This window comes from Phalangium opilio, unplaced genomic scaffold (assembly GCF_054372755.1).
Source record: "Phalangium opilio isolate 3A_F unplaced genomic scaffold, DU_Popi_V2 ptg000105l_1, whole genome shotgun sequence".
Classification (NCBI taxonomy): domain Eukaryota; kingdom Metazoa; phylum Arthropoda; class Arachnida; order Opiliones; family Phalangiidae; genus Phalangium; species Phalangium opilio.
In genome coordinates, this window is record NW_028324207.1 from 10,096,028 (window position 1) to 10,119,683 (window position 23,656).

A 23,656-nucleotide genomic window follows, 5' to 3' on the forward strand; every position below is an offset into this window, starting at 1 on the left:
AAACAACAACTATTTACCTCTCCGAGTGACTATGACGTTACGGAGAGGTATTGCACTGAAAGTTTCTGTTTGTCACCGGGTTCGCAGTTCACAGAAAGCAATATTGGCTTATACTCCGCTATCTTCGTACGCGGCGATCAGCTCGGGTTTCGAGAAGCGCCAAGCCTTCAGATGGCAAGGCTTCCACCGGAAGTTCACGCAATTGCGGCTTTTATTATCATTCATTGTGAACAAATCGCCTTATGTACTCTAAATATCCAAGAATGAAATAGGCATACGCTTGAATTCAAACGTCAACAATAGCTATGTTTAAAATGATTTTAGAAATAATGTTTCCTAAAACGACTTAACTATAATTAAGGTAAAATACTGACGATTAAAATAATTAAATTCAATTATATTTATTTAATTATTTATCAAAAACGTCTCAAATGGGGAGATAGCCCTCGTCTCTACTCGGAGAGGTTTATTCTGCTTTCCCAACTTGTCAAATAATTGGGTTGCAAATTAAAACTAGCTGTTTGTTAAGGTAACGAACGAATTCCTGAGAAATTAAGCAACGTGTGAAGAATGGAAAGTCATACTTATTTATATTATAATACTTAACGATATTAAGGAATATCTTGTATCAATTTCCGAAGGCGTGAAAAAATTCTCCTTATACATGTACGAAATTTAATATGAGTTAAAACAATTTTTCCAGGCATAGCTGGCAACATTTATGACGCTCGCCACAAATGCCTCAAAAGCCGATGTTTCTATTAAATTGGAACAGAAATTTAAAACAGATAAGGTAATTTCAAAAGTATATTGATATAAAAACAGAAAGTAAACTTTGTTGGAACTTGATGGCCATCCTTTACCAACAGAATAGTGTCGACCCCCTCTGCGTATGATTACCTTCCTGACCGTAGCACAGGGAACAAGCCGTTCCGTGAATAGGCCCATAAAGTAGTTCTCAGATGCTAGCTTTAGTACCAAAAATTAACGTTTGGATCGCCAGCATCATTTACTACTTTCAAAAGACCTATGACGTCAAGAAGCTTTTCCCTGATTGTTTAGTTCCTGTAGAAGGTTGAGCGGAGGGCTATTTTCTTCTCAGTTTACATGTCGTCTACAGTTAAAGGCAGGGAATTGTTAATGAAGTATACTTTTTGTTTTTATATCTATGGGCTTTTGGTAATATTAAAGTGAAGCGCTGATTGTGTGATTTTGCAAAAAGATAAGGACTTGTTACAAATCTAGAACATCATACTGGCCACTACTATCATTATACCCTAATACCTCACTTTCTGTTAAATTCTATTTGCCTTTGGTATAACAGACAACGGCATACAATTAACTCTAAATCGTCAATACTCTGGGTTAAATTGTTTTAGCTTCATTAAGGTATTAGAGTACACGCTGGGGTGTAAAATGGAAGCTAGAGAATACAGACTGTTGCGCTCCGGGCCATTCGGCATGCGATAAATGAAATTGGGGTTTGTCTTTCGTTTCAACTTGGCCGCTCTCCTTGACGTAAGCGTTAATTAAAACCGCCAAAAAAGACCCTGTAATTAGAAGACTGTTTTCCGCATGCTGTATTATAAACCCCACCCCCTTTTCCCTACAACTTGCTGCTTCATTCAGTCAGGGTGGGTTAGTTATTCGAGGAGAGTCTCTGTGTGGTTTTCTCCATTCTTTAGCTGAACCAAGAAGTGATATCTATGGTTTATTAGGGAGAAGGTATAAGACGCCAAAGTATTGGCGCGCGCCATAGTCCCAGTCCCCCTTTCAAAATACAAGGGGGAACGTAAAAGGAGGCCACCGGGCTATTTCGCTACACTCTCCTCAGTCGGACAAATACAAGTAATTTTCGTACTCATTCGCGTCGCCACGCTGACGTGAGGAGTTTTCAAGGACCAATGAGATGCTGCTGGTTGTAATTTAGAGGCGGCAGGGGGATTAACTCCGTCTGGACAGGCTACGTTTGTTTGGACTGCAGGAGATAAAGAACTGGAAATGTGGCGGCGAATTTATACCTTCTCCCTAATAAACTAGATATCACTTCTTGGCTGAACCAAAAGGTAAAAATAATACACCTCCAAGGGACCGACTTTTGGTAGCCACAATAGTTCGAGATGAAACGTATCACTGAAAGAATCAAAACTACAGAAGGTAATATAGAAGGATGACAGTTGATATATCATTGCAACCATGAAGGAGAGAGGGATGGAGTTTAAACCCCTATTCCTATAACGTTGCCTCTGTATCCCCACCTATGGAACGGCCCCGTAGTTCTCCCAGCATCCTCAGCGTTTAGGTAGGGTTGCACAGTACCGAATCGTAAAAATAGGGTCTAGCAGGGTGGGAATTGGGAAATAAGAATTATTTTTTAAACTGGACATTTGGCCAGCGACCCTCCAGGCCTGGAATAAATAAACTGGCCCATGACCAATGACCAGGTCACGTCGTCTGCTAAACTAAATAAATGGATAAATAAAATATTTGAATAAAATGTCTGGACTTCGGTTACCCTTGAATTTTCTTAGTGGTCATGTGGGCCACTGACCCCCTCCTCCAATTTAATTTTTAAACTGTTCCAGGTAACTTATTTCCAACGCTGGAGTCTAGTTCTCTTACAAATACAATGGCGCTACGCGGCAGTACTTAACAATCGCCTACCAAAGGGTAGGGGCGTGCGCGAGGTATGCGTGCCGCAGGTTGACCGTCATGATATCATTTCCAATCCATCTCACCTCAAATTGTCTCCTCTTCCCTGATTGGCTAAAGAGCATCTGTCGTCATTGTGGGGTTTAAAGGGAGCTCTCAGCTGAAAATCTTAGTGCCATGTTTTATTTTTTCCTGGTTCATTTCAATTAAATATGAAGTCTCAAATTTATTTCTGATTTTTCAAAAATTTTTTCAATGAAAATTAAATTTTTTAAAATTTGTTAGGCTTAGTAATGGGTCTCGATTTTAGCGCACTTACCTACCGGCCAATAAAAATCTCTTTAGGGATAGAGCCAAATCAGCCAATCCCGTGAGGGCTAGAAAATATTAAGTGGTATGTTGTCTGCTTCAAACAGGAAAAGCCGAGTTCCCAAGGGCGGGAAATAAGTATTTTTTAGAGTGGGCTCGTTACCAGTGACTCCGCGGTGCCCGTCGTCTGCTAAAGTTTGAGGAGGATAGTAATTGTGTTGCAGCTTGACACTGCTGAGGTGTAAAAGATGGGTTTTTTTTTAATTTTTCCATCTCGAAGATCACAAAAAATAATAGTAACAATAATCTAAGAACACAGATCTTCCCATTCCAAAGGCTAATAACTAGACACTCAAGATATACAACAAAATACGGGCCGCCACATTTTAATATAATAAGATTACGAGGGTAATTTGAGTTTAAGTGAAACGTATAAAAGCATAAACCGGATAATTACTAAAGTTCCTAATCCGCTTATCGTTAGACGATCGAAAACACGTCTTTCTTTCGAGTGCTTAAAAGTAGAATACATATTTCTGAACCTAATGCAGACGACGCAAATGAGACTCGCCCGAGAAAACCTTTGGGGGTTGACTCTTATAAATCACGGGCGCTGATTGGCCGGTAGGTCGCTTTATCAGAATTCAAATGCATGTTTTGGATACAAAACTTCAAATATTGTTTAATACTATAAATAGCGCTTCAAAAAATCAGAAATAATTCAAGGCGGCATATTTTAACATAAGGAATCAGAATAAAAATACTTAATTATTGCCAATAGTGTCCCTTTAAAGTCGCGAGGGAGCGCGTATAGAAAAAATTAAAAGTTCATAATTTAATTTGCATTCTTTTAATAAAATTTTATGAAGTGGGGACCGGGAATCAAGCTATTCACAGTGTAGTACTAAAGTCATGGAATAGTTAGTGGCGTCATCTAGGGACAATTTCTTCGTGTAAGTAGATTTTTCTCTGTGTTATGGCGCGAATTTTCAGTGTATTTTTGAGTTTGGTGACTTGGTCCAACTCTGGTTAACGTCCTGGACCAATATGGCTCCAATCTTTGATTATTCTTTTCCGTAAACACATAATATCCTTCATTGTATTTTGTACCTTGAAGTTGTATTATTAACTTGTGATTGCAGACTTCACATTTGAAGCAAAGACCTGATCTCGGAACGTTCAACAGGGTCCTCATCTAATAGCTAACCCACCTGTTAAGTTTCTGGTACTTAATTTTATCCTTCAGAAATATGAACTAGGCCTACTCATTTTTTGGTTCAAAATGTTAACTTCGTTAATTTAAAGGGAAAGTGACACAACATTAATCAGAAAGTTGAAGTAAGATGAGGAATTTGTAGAATGGAAATTGCGTATAAAATCGCGAAAGAAATTTAAATGAAAGTACTTTAAATTAAGTCAGTGTTGTTTTAATGAAGAAATTAAGCGACACAAGTAGTTTCGCGTCAGGAAAGATGCGTCAACGTTTCATTTTTGGAAAAATAATTTTATTGTGTTAATTAAAGTAGCTTAATTAAACTATAATCTTGTTTAACCGCATGAATGGTTACTGGCGTAGATTAATGGACAGTAACGCGGTGACAAACGTGTAGCTTGTTTACGTTAATATCTAAATCACGAATCGGTAATATTCTAGCACGTCTCGTGCTGCCATCTTTAAAAAGAAAAATTAAACTTGTAATTATAGAAAATTCATTTGCCTCATAATTAGGGTTCGAAAATTAGGGTAATTTTGGAAAATGGAAAATTACGCCGTAAGTTACCGCGTAAATTACCATTCTTGGTTATTTATGAAAATTCAAAAATATATTATATTGATCGTTTATAAGCTGAACAATGAAAAAATCAATTGAACACAGCTACACTTTTCATAGAATAGTATTTTCAGGTATTTTACATTATTTAAACCCAGAGTTTTGATGTTTGCAGCTCAAAAAACTTTCGAATAGCAATATCCACTTTCTTCTTCTTACCCATTTTGAGAAGATGGATCTTTTAGACCCTTTTCCAAGAGAAAAAAATGAGAATTTGGTAACGGTAATGACCAGGGTAATTACAGTTTTCGTAATTTTCCCGAGTAAATCGTAAATTACAGTTACCCTGGTAAATTACCGTGTAAATTACAATGGTAATTTACTCATAACCAGAAATATCCTGTTTTACATTCATTTCCTCTTCCCTTTAAATAGGGCAGTTTTTTATGTTTCATTTTATTTAAAATAAGATCTATGTTTCTTTAAGCGAGTGTCTATTCACTTTCTTGACAACTTTGACAAGAAAAACGCGACGGTCGCAAGCATCAAAAGGCAACAGACATTTTTAAAGAGAGTACCAAGCAAATCGATGAACAATTCCATGAGAAAACGAGTCACTTCAATATTGTCTTGTAAGAATGGTTGGGCTCATCTTACCAATCTAACATGTGAATTTGTGACATCAGAATTCTGGTGAAATAATTAAGAGTTGATTTAAAGTTGTGATAGCCTGACTTCTCTTTTTACCTTTGTGTGACGATGACGTCACGGAGAGGTATTACACTGGACGTGTGTGTCTGTCTGTCACCGCGTTCGCAGTTGGCAAATCGGAGCAAACGTATTCACAGAAAGCAATTTTTGGCTTCTACTCCTTTCGTTAGGATTAACAAGTTGGGAAACCAAATTAAACCTCTCCGAGTCGAGAAGTTTTTCTTAAATAATTAATTAAATATAATTAATTTTAATTATTTTTATTGCCAGTAATTTACCTAAATATTAGTTAAGACGTTTTAAGAAACGTGTTTCCTAAAATCATTTCAAATATTGTTATTGTTGACGTTTGAATTCAAGCGTATGCCTCTTTAACAACTTTTGTAAAAAAGTATATAAAACAATTGGTTCACAGTAAATGAGAAGAAAATCCGCAGCCATTGGGAGGCTCGACGTTTCTCGCACCCTAGATAGACAGAGTTACAATTCAAATTGGCTACCGCGAAACACATTGTTTTTATCAAGGACGTTTATCAAAACGTGACGGCGTCATCTGTGAGCCTCTAGCGGAACCAATTACAACGTTTACTCGGCTTATTTGGAATCAGAAACAAAGTTATGATTTTTATTTCATCTATTTATTAGATTAAAAGGACTAGAGTTTTTATTATTTAACTCGCGTATTTTAATTAACAGCTTGTTGCACGTATTATAGCTGCATAGATAATTATCTATGATAGCTGCAGACGGTAATAAAAAAGTTCTTCGAGTGACTAATAGGTGGCGCCACCCGTATTTTATAAAGATTCATGCAAATTACAAAAAGTGTATCGCAAAACGTCGATCTCGAGATTCCAGCACGTTGTGTCTTTAGGTTTAATACATGTATTCTATCTCATTGCAACGCGTTCCAGATATAGCATACACGTTTACTCCGATTTGCCAACTGCGAACGCGGTGACAGACGGACAATACCACTCCGTGACGTCATCGTCAGTCGGAGAGGTATCAATCAGGGTCCGAGTAACTGAGCAAACGGAATGAGTCGAAAGCGTTTGATGCTCCCTTTAGAAGGAGATATCCGGGCGTGATTAACTTTGCGGATATCCTATCTGTGTGTGAAATGATCGAGCTGTCAAAGCAGGTGCTAAGAAATTTCAAAACAAACACTAGAGGGAAATACCTAGACAAAGCGATGAGGCCGACAAAAGATGTAAGATCTTCATTAGCTATATCGAATTTCGTGATTACCAACAGAAACCCGGCTAATCTATCATGTTAAACCCCGGGCTAACACGATTACGCATTTAATTTCACACTTATATCCAGACGATTTTATTTGTCGATAAAAAACTCCAGTTTTTGCTAAAACAAAAGAACAAGCTAGTCTAAGATCCCAATGAACGAGTAACATGAAACATTAACAATCAAATAAAAATAATATAGGTAAATCAGAAGTGGTATGAGACTAGAAGTGAAGGGCTCTAGCATTGGTAATAGATCCTGGCACTAGTGAACAAATTTGAGGATTTTATGCCGCTTCCCACGCGCTAAAACTAGAGAGAGAAAAATTGGTCGAGTTCCAAAAACATTTCCTACCCCCTTCCCCTCAACCTAAAGCCGCAGAACACGGACCCGGCTCCTTGAATCTAGTTCGGCCGTCTACCACCGCGAGCGTCTCACGTTTTGGAGGGAAAAATTCTGAAACCGCCACTAGAGGGCCAACCGTTTGTGTTTTATCAAGTCTTTTCACTAATGCCGAGTGAAGAATTTGGTTAGCTCAATACTTCTAGTATCATACCACTTCTGGTAAATGTAATAATTTATTTTCCCACAAATACATGTAGTTATTATTTATTTTCCTTCAAATACATTTAGTTATTATTTATTTTCCTTCAAATACATTTAGTTATTATTTATTTTCCCACAAATACATTTAGTTATTATTTATTTTCCTTCAAATACATTTAGTTATTATTTATTTTCCTTCAAATACATTTAGTTATTATTTATTTTCCTTCAAATACATTTAGTTATTATTTATTTTCCTTCAAATACATTTAGTTATGATTTATTTTCCCACAAATACATTTAGTAATTATTTATTTTCCCACAAATACATTAAGTAATTATTTATTTTCCCACAAATACATTTAGTAATTATTTATTTTCCCACAAATACATTTAGTTATTATTTATTTTCTCACAAATACATTTAGTTATTATTTATTTTCTCACAAATACATTTAGTTATTATTTATTTTCCCACAAATACATTTAGTTATTATTTATTTTCCCACAAATACATTTAGTAATTATTTATTTTCCCACAAATACATTTAGTTATTATTTATTTTCCTTCAAATACATTTAGTTATTATTTATTTTCCCACAAATACATTTAGTAATTATTTATTTTCCCACAAATACATTTAGTAATTATTTATTTTCCCACAAATACATTTAGTTATTATTTATTTTCCCACAAATACATTTAGTTATTATTTATTTTCCCACAAATACATTTAGTAATTATTTATTTTCCCACAAATACATTTAGTTATTATTTATTTTCCTTCAAATACATTTAGTTATTATTTATTTTCCCACAAATACATTTAGTTATTATTTATTTTCCCACAAATACATTTAGTAATTATTTATTTTCCCACAAATACATTTAGTTATTATTTATTTCCCCACAAATACATTTAGTTATTATTTATTTTCCCACAAATACATTTAGTAATTATTTATTTTCCCACAAATACATTTAGTTATTATTTATTTTCCCTCAAATACATTTAGTTATTATTTATTTTCCCTCAAATACATTTAGTTATTATTTATTTTCCTTCAAATACATTTAGTTATTATTTATTTTCCTTCAAATACATTTAGTTATTATTTATTTTCCTTCAAATACATTTAGTTATTATTTATTTTCCTTCAAATACATTTAGTTATTATTTATTTTCCTTCAAATACATTTAGTTATTATTTATTTTCCCACATATACATTTAGTTATTATTTATTTTCCTTCAAATACATTTAGTTATTATTTATTTTCCCACAAATACATTTAGTAATTATTTATTTTCCCACAAATACATTTAGTAATTATTTATTTCCCCACAAATACATTTAGTAATTATTTATTTCCCCACAAATACATTGAGTAATTATTTATTTTCCCACAAATACATTTAGTAATTATTTATTTTCCCACAAATACATTTAGTAATTATTTATTTTCCCACAAATACATTTAGTTATTATTTATTTCCCCACAAATACATTTAGTTATTATTTATTTTCCCACAAATACATTTAGTAATTATTTATTTTCCCACAAATACATTTAGTTATTATTTATTTTCCCTCAAATACATTTAGTTATTATTTATTTTCCCTCAAATACATTTAGTTATTATTTATTTTCCTTCAAATACATTTAGTTATTATTTATTTTCCTTCAAATACATTTAGTTATTATTTATTTTCCTTCAAATACATTTAGTTATTATTTATTTTCCTTCAAATACATTTAGTTATTATTTATTTTCCTTCAAATACATTTAGTTATTATTTATTTTCCCACATATACATTTAGTTATTATTTATTTTCCTTCAAATACATTTAGTTATTATTTATTTTCCTTCAAATACATTTAGTTATTATTTATTTTCCCACAAATACATTTAGTTATTATTTATTTTCCCACAAATACATTTAGTAATTATTTATTTTCCCACAAATACATTTAGTTATTATTTATTTCCCCACAAATACATTTAGTTATTATTTATTTTCCCACAAATACATTTAGTAATTATTTATTTTCCCACAAATACATTTAGTTATTATTTATTTTCCCTCAAATACATTTAGTTATTATTTATTTTCCCTCAAATACATTTAGTTATTATTTATTTTCCTTCAAATACATTTAGTTATTATTTATTTTCCTTCAAATACATTTAGTTATTATTTATTTTCCTTCAAATACATTTAGTTATTATTTATTTTCCTTCAAATACATTTAGTTATTATTTATTTTCCTTCAAATACATTTAGTTATTATTTATTTTCCCACATATACATTTAGTTATTATTTATTTTCCTTCAAATACATTTAGTTATTATTTATTTTCCCACAAATACATTTAGTAATTATTTATTTTCCCACAAATACATTTAGTAATTATTTATTTCCCCACAAATACATTTAGTAATTATTTATTTCCCCACAAATACATTGAGTAATTATTTATTTTCCCACAAATACATTTAGTAATTATTTATTTTCCCACAAATACATTTAGTAATTATTTATTTTCCCACAAATACATTTAGTTATTATTTATTTCCCCACAAATACATTTAGTTATTATTTATTTTCCCACAAATACATTTAGTAATTATTTATTTTCCCACAAATACATTTAGTTATTATTTATTTTCCCTCAAATACATTTAGTTATTATTTATTTTCCCTCAAATACATTTAGTTATTATTTATTTTCCTTCAAATACATTTAGTTATTATTTATTTTCCTTCAAATACATTTAGTTATTATTTATTTTCCTTCAAATACATTTAGTTATTATTTATTTTCCTTCAAATACATTTAGTTATTATTTATTTTCCTTCAAATACATTTAGTTATTATTTATTTTCCCACATATACATTTAGTTATTATTTATTTTCCTTCAAATACATTTAGTTATTATTTATTTTCCCACAAATACATTTAGTAATTATTTATTTTCCCACAAATACATTTAGTAATTATTTATTTCCCCACAAATTCATTTAGTAATTATTTATTTCCCCACAAATACATTGAGTAATTATTTATTTTCCCACAAATACATTTAGTAATTATTTATTTTCCCACAAATACATTTAGTTATTATTTATTTTCCTTCAAATACGTTTAGTTATTATTTATTTTCCCACAAATACGTTTAGTTATTATTTATTTTCCCACAAATACATTTAGTAATTATTTATTTTCCCACAAATACATTTAGTAATTATTTATTTTCCCACAAATACATTGAGTAATTAATAGTTTTCCCACAAATACATTCAGTTATTATTTATTTTCCCACAAATACATTTAGTTATTATTTATTTCCCCACAAATACATTGAGTAATTATTTATTTTCCCACAAATACATTTAGTAATTATTTATTTCCCCACAAATACATTTAGTAATTATTTATTTCCCCACAAATAAATTTAGTAATTATTTATTTTCCCACAAATACATTTAGTAATTATTTATTTTCCCACAAATACATTTAGTAATTATTTATTTTCCCACAAATACATTGAGTTATTATTTATTTTCCCACAAATACATTGAGTTATTATTTATTTTCCCACAATAACATTGAGTAATTATTTATTTTCCCACAAATATATTGAGTAATTATTTATTTTCCCCACAAATATATTGAGTAATTATTTATTTTCCCCACAAATACATTGAGTAATTATTTATTTTCCCCACAAATACATTGAGTAATTATTTATTTTCCCCACAAATACATTGAGTAATTATTTATTTTCCCACAAATACATTGAGTAATTATTTATTTTCCCACAAATACATTGAGTAATTATTTATTTTCCCACAAATACATTTAGGAATTATTTATTTTCCATTTATTTCTTAGAATACATCAATAAATATCTATGTAATACTCAGAGCTGTGCTAATTAGCTGACTACTAATTGAATTATAATTAGCAATTAGGTAGATATTTATGAACTAATTAATTAGCCAATTAGCAATTAGACATAGAAACTAATTAAATTCAATTAGAAATTAGCCATTTATTTATCAAACTAATTAATTAGAATTACTAATTTCTAATTAATTACTTGTCTAATTAAGGAAAAAAGAAACCATAAGTAAACATAAAAGTTTAAAAGTGCCCATGGATTTAGTACTTTGGTAATGCAAAGTTTAATGTTTTAATGCCATTGAAAAACGGGTACGGAAGCCGTGAATTATTCATGAAAAATGAGACAAGCTTCGAGACTTCCGTCATGTTAAAATTTGTCTCATTTCTTCATTTTCATGCCACAGTTCCTATAATGGACTCTGAGTAGTAAATACATGGGCACTGCTATAAATTCGAGTGGGAAAAACAGTCGAAATTTCGAAATGGGACAGTTACGATTTACGAAATTTTCTACTAGTACTAGTATTCTCTGATGTTTTGAGGAGCTGAAATATTTAGAGTAGCACTAAGGTTTCCTCATCGATGTAATAAGGCCGTTTTCATATTCAAATAGATGAATCAAGAGTTAATTCCTCGATTTTTAGTTTTTACTAAATTAAAAGACTAATCGAAAATCCAATTGGCTAATTAGTTAATCCTAAATCTAATTAAATTTTAATTAGATAATTACCTTTCCTATTCATACTAATTAATTAGAATTACTTCTCAATTAGCACAAAGGTAATTAAAATTCAATTACCATTTTCAATTAGCAAATGTTGCTAATTAATTAGAAATTCAATTAGCTAACTAATTAATTAGCACAGCTCTGGTAATACTTTATATACAGGGTGTTTCTGGAAAGTCTGGCACAAATTAACAGGCATGTTCCTTGGGTCAAAAGGAGTCCAAAAGGTCCTATGACGTTTTGGGGTAAAGCGCTCCGTTGCGACGTTATGGGCTCTCAAAAGTAGGCCGAAAAACAAGGAGATTTTGCAGAATTATAGCACTAGTATTGTGGTTTTGACCCAATTGTTTTCGATTATTGAGCATAAGGCAATGATCGAAATAAGTTCAAACCTAGTGGAAGACCGTGAACGTGTTGAAAGGCCAAAAGCGTTAATCCCTTGGTTTTTATTAATGATTGTAATTAATGGTAAGGAAAGTAGCTCAGATATCGGTTATTTGTTTGTTCAGATGTACTGGTAACTGACCATTTTTTTATTCTTTATTTGAATTAGACACATAACCTTTACGATAATTCGAATGAACCCCTTAAATTTTACAATAAATCGAATTGATTCCATTAATTTTACTAAAATTTGAATCGAACCCATTACATTTACAATAATTCGAATGAACCCCAATACGTTTACAATAATTCGAATCGAACCCCATTACTTTTACAATAATTCGAATGAAACCCAATTACATTGTTCTACAAGAATTGTTCAAAATGGGCACCATCAACGTTTAAGCAAACTTGCGCGTACGCCATGAAGCACGTTAAGGTACACACATTTAAGCCGTCTGTAAAAAACCTACAACTTCTGACGTTGAAAACTACCCTAATGTTTAGACCAACACAGCAGGGCGGAAATTCGAATTATTGTAAATGTAATGGGTTCAATTCGAATTATTGTAAATGTAATGGGTTCGTTTCGAATTATTGTAAAATTAATGGGTTCGATTCGATTTATTTTAAAATTTAAGGGGTTCATTCGAATTATTGTAAAGATTATGTGTCTAATTGAAATAAAGAATAAAAGACTGGTCAGTTACCAGTACATCTGAACAAACAAGTAACCGATATCTGAGCTACTTTCCTTACCTTTAATTACAATCATTAATAAAAACAAAGGGATTAACGCTTTTGGCCGTTTAACACGTTCATTGTCTTCCTCTAGATTTGAACTTATTTCGATCATTGCCTTATGCTCAATAATCGAAAACAATTGGGTCAGAACCACAATACTAGTACTCTAATTCTGCAAAATCTCCTTGTTTTTCGGCCTACTTTTGAGAACCCATAACGTCGCAACGGAGCGCTTTACCCAAAAACGTCATAGGACCTTTCGGACTCCTTTTGACCCAAGGAACATGCCTGTTAATTTGTGCCAGACTTTCCAGAAACACCCTGTATCTCGTTAACAAATTCTTACGCGTATATTCGATTTAAGAGTCATCGCGGTTTTACAAAAATATTAGTAATTCCAATATTCTAAGTAATTTTAGTAGTATATACTGTTAACTTTGGATTCCCTAATTGGAACGCACTATCACTAGGTCATGCTAATTTTTTCAAATTTTGAAAAAGACTGCTTTCATTCGCCGACAGAAGAATTTGTTTACGGTTACAATTATTGTGAGAACTTCTATTTTGTTTCACTTAGAACTTTGGTCAGTTGAGTATTTGCCGAAGATCGCGTTAGCTATTTACACGCTATTATAGTAACTTTAGCTTATGGGGATTTCCAAGTGTCACTTATTTAAATAAACTTGGTTTCATCCTCGAACGACAATAAATGAAATAGGCCCTAGCTTAGTATCACCAAAAGTGGATGAGGGGAATGTTTGAAAGTGGCCAGAAGTCGCGAGGCATCAGAGTTTCGCCATGATTGGCCGTTCAATCGGCGTAGGTCTATTAGGCTTATTCACTCCCTAAAAGTAGGCTTTGTGCTAGTTCGCGGTTACCGTCGTCCGCTATTGTGTATGCTAAATTGAATTCGGTCGAATGCGACCTCGCTCCATGTCTTAAAATTTGCAATCTTCGCTGACGGGTGGTGTACAATTTTGAAGCGTGATTTAATCATGAAGATACCTATGCTTTGTGCAAATAAATACTAGTCTGAACCGACTCTTAGCCATGTGTTTGTTCGGATCAAAATCGTTTTAAATCAGTTTCCGGTTTAAAGTTCCGTTGTGAGGGTTTACATTCCCAACAATCCTCGTTTCATCCTAGTGATGTGCAGTGGTTCTCGAGACTGGAATCTTGTCAGTAGTTCGACGGTGAAGACGAAAGAAGCAACTCCAAGCATGGCCGCCCACAGTCCGAACTTGGCTTCAATGTCTTTGAATCTTAGTACGTGTACTTCATTCTCAGCCGTCGAATGTTGTGGTTCCAATTCGAAGTGAAAGTCTCTCTCGAGCACGCGGTGAAATACTGTGATTTGGCCGGTTTCCAAGAAAGACCGCAATCTGCAATCACCAAATGGTGAGATACTTTAATTTTTCAGTTCAGTAACTTAAATCAGGTTGCAAAATTTGTCCGCGTGATTAAAGCTGACTTTATTTGATAGTTTCAAGAAACACACGACACTTTTGGCCGGGACTTGAACAACAGTGGCGTAGCCAGGGTTTTTCATGCCCAGGGCGGTTGCGCATGTTGATGCCCCCCATCCATAACCCCTTGATAGTCGATCAAACCGAGGGGTCCGTCATACGAAAAAAAAACGTACGGGATTTTTAAATCCCTCGGAGTTTTATGGATTTTTACTTTTTTTTAATGGATTTGTCGATTTTTTATAAAAATCCAAAATTCAGTAGGATTTTCAAATAAAAACCGTTGTGTTTTTGAATTTTTTCATGGAATTTCGTTTTTTTTTCGGGATTTCGTAATTTGTTTTAGGAATATCGTTATTTGTTTTGGGATTTCGCATTTTTTTAGGATTTTGTATTTATAACTGTAATTTGTATCGTCTTACTTTTGGATTTTTTTGTGGATTTTCACAAACTTTTGGATTTTTTTTGTGGATTTTCACAAAATTTTGGATTTTTTTGTGGATTTTAAAAAAATTTTGGATTTTTTTGTGGATTTTAACAAAATTTTGGATTTTTTTGTGGATTTTCACAAAATTTTGGATTTTTACAAATTTTTGGATTTTTTTGTGGATTTTCACAAAATTTTGGATTTTTTTGTGGATTTTCACAAAATTTTGGATTTTTTTGTGTATTTTTCACAAAATTTTGGATTTTTTTTGTGGATTTTCACAAAATTTTGGATTTTTTTTGTGGATTTTCACAAAATTTTGGATTTTTTTGTGGATTTTCACAAAATTTTGGATTTTTTTGTGGATTTTCACAAAATTTTGGATTTCTAGAAAAATACGAACACATTCCCGGATTTAACATGTTATTTTGGATTTCTAAAATAATTTCGGTATTTTTGGATTTTTATTTTTTTTTTGATTTTTTACATAATTTTATATATTTTGAAACTTTTGAAAGATCTTCGGATTTTTCAAAAATTACAAAATCCTTTTTGTATTTTCACTGGAATTTTGGATTTTCCCCCGAGCGTACGGGATTTTTTGGCAATGAAGGACCCCTCGGATCAAACGGTGACTCAAATTTTCTTTTCTCGAAAGTTCCTGCCGAGGGGTGGGCAGCTAGTGTTGCCAATGTATGGGAAATATCCTACATCGTGGGAAATTTTGGTATGGTTTTCAGCTCTGTGGAAAAAGGAAATTTTATTCCAAAATCGGTCAAATGTGGGAATTTTCCTGTTAAAGGGTTAATAGTGCAGACTGTGCAGTTAAAATTAGTGCATTTTCGAAACTTTTGATCGGTTAATTAATTTCAAGCAACATTTTGAAATAAATTCGGTTACTTTATGTTTGGCACTGAAAAAAAGAAGCATATTTTGAGAATTGTAAAGCTTTTTAGCGTTTTGGCGCATTTGTACATATTGTCAAAGCCATGCGGAGTGATATTCCATATTAAACTTAGTAGGAAAAATAGTCCAGATAATTATGACTGTAACTTTTCTTCCATATTTTAGCTGGGAGTGGGGCTAAAAAGGGGGTGTGGGAAATGTGGGAAATTTTTCAAATGTAAGTGGGAAAGTCCACTTTCTAACATTGGCAACACGCCAGCTCGCGCCAGCTACACGGCGAAAGGGGACTGTGGCGAAACACGCATCTCGCGTGCGTACAGCGAATCAGTGCAGTTCTGACAGTTCGTCTCTCATAGGTTCTCGGAAATTGTACTAGCTCTATCACACACGAAGAGTGCATTTTTTTTCTAGAGAATGGTAATTCCAAGAAAGGATTTAAGCTAATTAGAACATAGGGCCATAGCTTTAGCTTCTGGTACCATCCTCGCATACTTGATTGAGAAGATTCACCTGCTAATATCAGCGGTTACCAGGGCGCGTATATATATTAGCAGACGAATCTTTTCAACCAAGTTTGCTAGGACGGGGACAATTGTCCCGGAAAAAATTATCTTTTGTCCTATCCTTAAATCCATTCTTGTTAATACCATTTTTAGCCACATCGTATGATGAACATCTACGATGTGGGTCTTAGTTTGACCCGGCCTGTTGTTGGCGGCGGTGGCGTCGTGAAAGAGAACTGCCTTAGGCAGCATAAAATTTTTCGTTCGTAATGTAGGGAGAGTGAATGGGAGAGAATTGGGGTGAGGTGATATTTTTCATTCGTGTAATTTAAAAGGAAGGGAATTATAGTAGTAAGCTTATGCATTGAATTTATTTGTACTAGTAAAGTTAAGCATTGTGAATTGCGTTTTACGTTTGCTCGATATATTTCAAGCGAAAGAGAGGATTATGGTATTGCCTTAATTTAAATGGACGGTTTAATACTCGCTATAAAATTCCTATCATCCGTCGACAAAAAGTGTTTCACGCTTTCATCCCGCTCCCCTATTTCAAAATTCAAAGAAATAGAGGGTAATTTTTAAAAAGCAAAAGCAAGTAAATACCGACGTTATATTTAGAATGGTCTTAAGGAGGTGTTTATTATTAGAAGTTACGTGTATTTCTCCACAAATCGAGAAGAATTTGAAAAGAAAGTACAAGCTTGGGGGCCCAGATAATACAATTTTAACGTAAGTAAATTTATTGAAGTAAGGATTAAGGGTTTTAATTTCTTGCTAGGGCATATAGGGGCTATTCACTCTGATTTTCAGAACTGACACATTTTGCGAGTTCGCGTCTTCGCTTTGCTTGTTTGCAAGATCGCGCTACTGTTCACATTGGGTTTTCGCTACTTAGCGTAAGATACAAATTTCTTGCGACTAAGCCAAGAATTTCGCGCCTTCGCGAGAAAAGCACCAATCACAAACGAGAGGAAGGCTGGGGCGATTAGTTTCGTTTCTCTCTTTGGACAATGTCGATGGAGAAGGGCAGGTGGCCCAATTATTGCTCAAACTTTATTGGCTCTCAGAATGGGAAAAGCAAAATTTTTTCGTGTATCAGAACAGAAGTGCAAATGTTTTTCGTTATCTGTTGCGAAGATGCGAATAGACGAAGACGCGAACACGCTTAAATGGGTATTTCGTTTTACCACTGTTAAAGGATGCGCATCGTGGGGATACTCACACACGTTTTCCGTTCGTGATTATTACAGAAGTAAAAATGTAATAATTTTAAAACAGTTAAAGCTAGCGCATCGAGGGGTTATTCTCTCAAATTTTTGTACGCCTGTTAAGTACGGTACGATATGGCTACTATTACCAGCCCAGCCCTTGGGTCGTCTTGTTGTCTAAAGACTAGACAAAAATTGTTGCGTGAAAAACTGAAATGGTTTCCGCTGTTTAGGGCATCACGGCGAAGGGGGCATCATTCTACGGACCGTATATAGAAAACGGTAGAATGATGCCCCTTTCGCCGTGATGCCCGGGGCGGGCCGCCCCTCCGCCCCCCCTCTGGCTACGCCACTGTTGAACAATGATGTTCCCCAAAGTGACACTAGGCCTATGAAGAGTTGATGATAATCATGCCGATTTCGATTAAAATGCGCGAGTTATAAAATGAATTCGGGTGGATTTCACGGGCGTGTAGCGATATGAACATTTAACAAAAAAACTCATTTTTAGCGTGTTTTCTGATTTGCACGCTTCTCATTTCGACTTTGTTGACAGCGGATTACCAAATGAGCAATTGATTGGTTTAGCGGTGTCAAAATTAAGCGGCGCTATGAAAATGGTCTATGGGATCAATCGGCAGTTGGAAGTGGAACTGCTAAAAATTTACATTCAACTACGCATCGGTTCCATGAGCAATAACGTAACGCGAAACGTAGCTCTTGAACTCGCAGTTATGTGCTCGAGAGTAGTTGTATAATAATCCGCAGCTATCCAGCGTTATTAGACAATGCGCGTGAACGCCAGTTGAGGTATAGAATTATGGAAGATGACTCAATTAGCACGAAAAAGTAGACTGTTCGTGCATTAAGAAAGTTAACGAACCTTTGGTTGATGTTCTTCAGAGCTTTCGGATTCATTGTTGCATTGTAAACTGGGAGCACTAGCGGTTGTTCCAAGTACTTGGCCGAACCAAGATGAAGACGCAGTAGTTTCAGCCTTGGCTCATCGACGTACTTTAACAAGGCCATTTGTAAAGAAGGTGAATCTGCAAACCATATAAGCTTTCCTGAAATTAAGTCTCTCGCTCTTTTCACGTAGACATTTGTCTGTCGCTGATTCCAGAGAGTTTTCATTTCATCGTCAGTCTGTTAGGATTGAAATTTTATTAATGGACCTTGGAAATGAGATTAAACTATTTAAAAATCCCCACCGATTGTTTAACACTGTCTAACTCAGAAATGTAAACTTTGGCGTCGGGTACTTTCAATAAATCCGGAATTCCGTTAATGTTCTCTATCTTCTGAGACGAGAAATTGGCTTTCAAGACTCCGTTGAACAAATTGACGAAGACCACTACTATCAAGAGGTAAACTCCAACGCTGAAGCGAATCGCCAGTGACGAAGGAATGTCGAGGCCTGCACCGACACAAACCAATAGAAAAAGACTGAGTGGTTGAAGGCACTGTTCATTTTGCTTGACTAAAACCATTCACTGCACTGGACGTGTGGGTGTGTCAGTGTGCTGCATTCTTACAACCAAGGGGACCGCGTTCGCAGTTTGCAAATCGAAGCAAACGTGCTCGCAAATTCAATACCGCATTCATAGTTCAAGGAAGTTCGAAAAGTTGTATTTCACTACCTTAGCTATTCCGCGTTTAATAGTGGCTTTAAAGTATTAAGGACGGATTTTTTAGAACTCGACATTATCTCTCCGTTGTCAACGTCATCTTATCTTTATCGATACTCGAAAGTTGTTCTCAGAACTTGCTTGTTAAATCTTATTATATCCACAACATTGTTTATAAATAATCGTTTATCCACTAATTTGTGGAAAATAGATATAAAGGGTTATTTTAATCTTTTCTTTTGATTGGATGTATTTTTAACTTTGCGCGTCCATCATAGATGGCGTGCAAAATTGATAGATTCTTGATCTTTCGTGTTTAGTGTTTACGCGTGCAACGGTGCGAGACAGGCAAGGGGGGCTCACGCTCCCTTCGGAATTTTTTCTCTCTCCAACAACTTGCTTGTGTGACGTCACACTAGACCACCTGGGCTCTGCTTGGCATAGGAATCAGGGCGCGCGCTTTAAAATTTTGTAACTAACTGCCCAAATTTGAAAAGCCCGACCCGGCCCGGCCGGATAAATTGTTCGACTCTGGAGACTCTACCTTTTCCCAAAATGGCTCCGAAATAAAGAAAGAGTTTTTGAGCAGCGACGGACATCATTGATCCTGGAATTCCCTTGACTCGCATGTGAATGATATCAATCATCGTTAAGACTCCCATGACGCAAAGCAACCCGCTCCAAATCTGGAAAAGTGTTTTCAGAGAAGAAACGATTATGAATTACTTTGCCGAAAAATAGACGTAATTACTAGATGGCTCTCAAGCAAAGGGCACTAACAACAGAGATCTTGGATACGCTTCACATACTTAAAGATATACGTTCTACAGCTTTACACGAACAGCAGATAATTTGGAACTGAAGGGAAATGTTTTCCCCGAATTGTAACTCGTTCCTCGACGACTAAATCTGAGTTTGATATTTCGTAACTCTAATTGTTACGTTTGGTCATAGCTTACATGTACGATTTCAATATCGCGGTGTAATCTTGTTACACCAAAAGTCTGATAAGACTTTCATGAAGTCTTATCAGATTTTTGGTTACACCACCCTATAGCTGGAGGCTCCTAGCAGCCCACAAACTGAAAATGATATGTTTATTTAGTATTTGTAGACGATAACCTTGTTTTTCATGAATTAAATTTAAGTAATTAAGATAAACAAAGGGTGTAGCTCTTCGCATTTAATTCTGACACCCACAATTGCAACGCTAATCATGTAAAGCTAGTTAAGGAAAAGAGATGTGAAATTACCGTAATTTTTAACAAGTCACGAAAAAACATTTACGTATCAGCTAGGTGTGGTTGGGAGTGGGGGAGGGGCGTGTTAGTTTCGTATGAGCTTATTTGGTACAGTATTCGTGTTTTTTAACTCGTTTAGGTAATATTCTGTTGGAGTACATTAAGGTCTTACCACACATAGCTGAAAAGGTCTTTTCGTATACCCAACATACACAGCAACCCAGCCTTCACACACAGTGCCCTTTCCGCCTAAAAATGAATCTTTCACTCTAGCTACCTTGCCCGCATTCCCTATCCCCCTCCCCGCGTTAACCCCAGAAACCGTAGTAAAGAGAAAATATTTTAATGTGAAACGCTTTCAACAAATAGGCTAGTGAATTCTTTGACGATACCAATGTTCTTTACCAAAACTCCCAAGAGCCGGGCCCGCAAACAAAAGCCCCAATGTAATTTTTTTTATCGAAATTCTTTGCTTAATCGGTATCTAGCCACACTTGTTCCTGGCGTACCCCGGCCACAAACACACGTACAGATCATCAGTGCAAAGCAAGGTCCGCTTACATAACATCACCTATCTAAATTACCTGTAAGTTAGCGATTAAAATTATGGAATAACAAAAATAACCGTAATTTGTGGTATTTTATATTATAACAGGCTTTTTACCGTGGTAATCTACGTAATTTATCGGTAAAAAACTCTACACTTACACCAATGGAAATAGTTTTTAAATCGTCGAACGCTCCGACTGGAGCAGCGTTGAACGTCAAATTTTTGACAGACAGTAATCTTCGATAGGCGTACATGAATGGCACTGTGAATGTTGTCAAGTTATCTAGCATTGCATATTCGTAACTCGTTGGAGATACTGTCAGGTCCGCTTTCTGGAAATGCGTATGAGATAAACAGTTTGTAGCTGGCCCTTAATGGGAGCATGAAGGTTGAAAGAAGTTGAACTCATTAGCTTTAAAATTATACAGTGAAATGAAAAAAAGTTAATGAAAAATAACGCCTTGCTTTTAAACTATTTTCATGTTGCCTGAAATGTATTCTCGACCATTTTACCTCTTAATTTCCAAGCAAAGCTCGACCATCTATTTTAAATAGGCCATGCCAAGAAAACTATAGTGCTCTCTGCAGGTTGAGAAGATTTCACCTACTAGAGTTTTGGCGGAGAACGTTTCGTCAGTGGAACACGATCTAACACGCTACTACGTCGCACTTGTAATGAATTTTACTTATTTAAACTTTGCGGGTCAAATTGTTTTGTAGTACTCGTCGCTAGGGGTCGCTAACGAACTAGTCAAAGCAGGCTACAATAAACCTTGGAACAAATATGGCACCCGAACATCGTGGTTGTTTTTTCTCATTCTTAATTAACACTCAACAGAGCCAGCCATTATAATTAGTTAAGAGTCAAAGAAACCGAACTAGTATAATAGAACGTAAAAACACTCGAAGACCGTCGCTCCGTCGAATTTTTCAGAGCAAGAAAGAGCAATTCTCTGGCAGTTTTTGGGGCCAGTGGAAAACGCGACGCGACTCTGGGCGAGTGTTGCACTCGTGTTCCCAGTGACGGACGAAAACTGGCCCAGAGTGCGCTTAGAGTGCAGTCGGTGGATTTAAGTTTACCCAGTTCCTCTCTTCAACCCTTCAAGCTCTTTTTAAAGCTTAATCGATCAGCGAAGTGAGAAAATGATTTTTCAATTCACGCGTAAGTGCAATATTTGAGCGCTAAGTTTTTTAGTCAAGGCGTTGCTTGTTGCAATTTCGACATCAATAGCGCGCTCTGGTTACATATTCTCCTAGCTAGATTTGCCAGAAGTTAAAGACAGCCTGCGCAGCGGGAGATGCGCAAATTTTCAAATTTTCCTCTCTTATCTGGATTAGGCTTGCTTGGCAACTTGAATAGCACACAATGAAACCGAGGGTGAGGGGCACTTGTTTCAAATTTAGGGCTAAAATGTTTTATTTATAGTGACAAACCTCCAAGGCATCTTCATCATCTTCATTCACGTGTATGTACCTTAAAATATAAGCTCAATTAGGAAAGCGGATTTTACAACGCCAAGAGCAAAAACAAGGGGGAGTACCAAACTATAAACCTTGACCAAATTTCAATATAATACAAATTTCATCGAAAATCAAGTTTGCTAAGGGTGGTTTTAGAATCCATAAAATGAATCCGACTTTTTGGTGAGAAACACTAAATTTTCCCATAGAGATAACGTCGAAATGTTTTTTACAAGTGAGGGTAAATTAGGAACCGTTATGAAGACAAGTCACGCAAATACAATTTCCGTATTAGCTACGTGTGGATTTTTGTCCCACTACAAGACGAGGTTTGTGGGTTGATTTCTGGGGATTTAGTACCAAACAATTATAGAATTCGCCTTACGGTGCGATGCCCATTTGTAGTTTGATGAGCGGCAAAGCAAACTAAAAGGGTGAGCCTGGGAAGAATGACGTTACATAACTGAAATATAAAGAGGATACAGAGTGGCATCCTTCTTCTATTATCCCCTTCTGGTTATATTTATCATGAAAATACTTTAAGCCAGCCGTTTTACTGTACATGACGTGTATAACCACTCCTAAGAGGAAGAGACGTCCTCCTAAACAAACCCAACCTAACCCTAACCTAACAGTAATTTTTTGGAAAAGGCATATTATTTGAGAAGTCAATAAAGATAAACATCAATATTTTGGAAAAGGCATATTATTTGAGAAGTCAATAAAGATAAACATCAATATTTTGGAAAAGGCGTAACATTGTTAAATGATTTAGAAAATATTACTAACCTAACCTAACAGTAATTGTTTGGAAAAGGCATGTTATTTGAGAAGTCAATGAAGATAAACATCAATATTTTGGAAAAAGGCGTAATATTGTTAAATGATTTATAAAATATTACTAACCTAACAATAATTTTTTGGAAAAGGCATATTATTTGAAAAGTCAATGAAGATATTGCTAACCAAACCCAACCTTACCTAACCTGGTTTTGAACAAGAACGTTTTATTGGATGAAAGCGTTTTTGATTAATCCTTAACCCATGCCCAAATAGTCAAGTGCTATTTTCACTTTTTCTGTTTACTATTATATTATACTTTTAGAACACACGGTAACGATAACTTCCAAAGGTCGTTTTTAATTATCATCTTGTTGTATAGTCGTCAAATAATGGCGTTTCCAAGGCAATAAAAATGTATTTAAAACGCTTTCATTAATAAACGATATAAATAGAAATTTAACTTCATAGCACTTTTGGGG

At 34.5% G+C, this 23,656-nt stretch overlaps 1 protein-coding gene and 1 long non-coding RNA gene across 2 annotated transcripts in view; one reads left to right on the forward strand and one right to left on the reverse strand.

Moving 5' to 3' along the window:
* LOC149629903 (uncharacterized) overlaps positions 1-14,775 on the forward strand; it is a 28,224-nt gene extending 13,449 nt beyond the window's left edge. The window contains exons 2-3 of the long non-coding RNA XR_016374401.1: positions 14,151-14,402; positions 14,488-14,775. This is a non-coding gene — a long non-coding RNA (uncharacterized LOC149629903). The remainder of the gene's footprint in view (positions 1-14,150; positions 14,403-14,487) is intronic.
* LOC149629905 (uncharacterized) lies at positions 13,207-22,202 on the reverse strand. Its single transcript, XM_089851600.1, has 6 exons — positions 21,447-22,202; positions 21,092-21,265; positions 19,687-19,828; positions 18,726-18,931; positions 18,398-18,660; positions 13,207-14,386 (listed from the first exon to the last, which is right to left on the reverse strand). Exons 2-6 carry the CDS (start codon positions 21,221-21,223, stop codon positions 14,119-14,121), a joined length of 1,011 nt encoding a protein of 336 aa, XP_089707726.1. The 5' UTR covers positions 21,224-21,265; positions 21,447-22,202; the 3' UTR covers positions 13,207-14,118.
* Between the last annotated feature and the right edge of the window lie 1,454 nt (positions 22,203-23,656).

Coding starts and splice junctions, on each gene's coding strand:
- LOC149629905 (XM_089851600.1), bottom strand. CDS start 21,223: ATGCTAGATAACTTGACAACATTCACAGTGCCATTCATGTACGCCTAT. Junction 19,829..21,091: donor TAAAAACTATTTCCATTGGT/GTAAGTGTAGAG, acceptor ACACTTTTCCAG/ATTTGGAGCGGGTTGCTTTG. Junction 18,661..18,725: donor TAGACAGTGTTAAACAATCG/GTGGGGATTTTT, acceptor CAATCCTAACAG/ACTGACGATGAAATGAAAAC.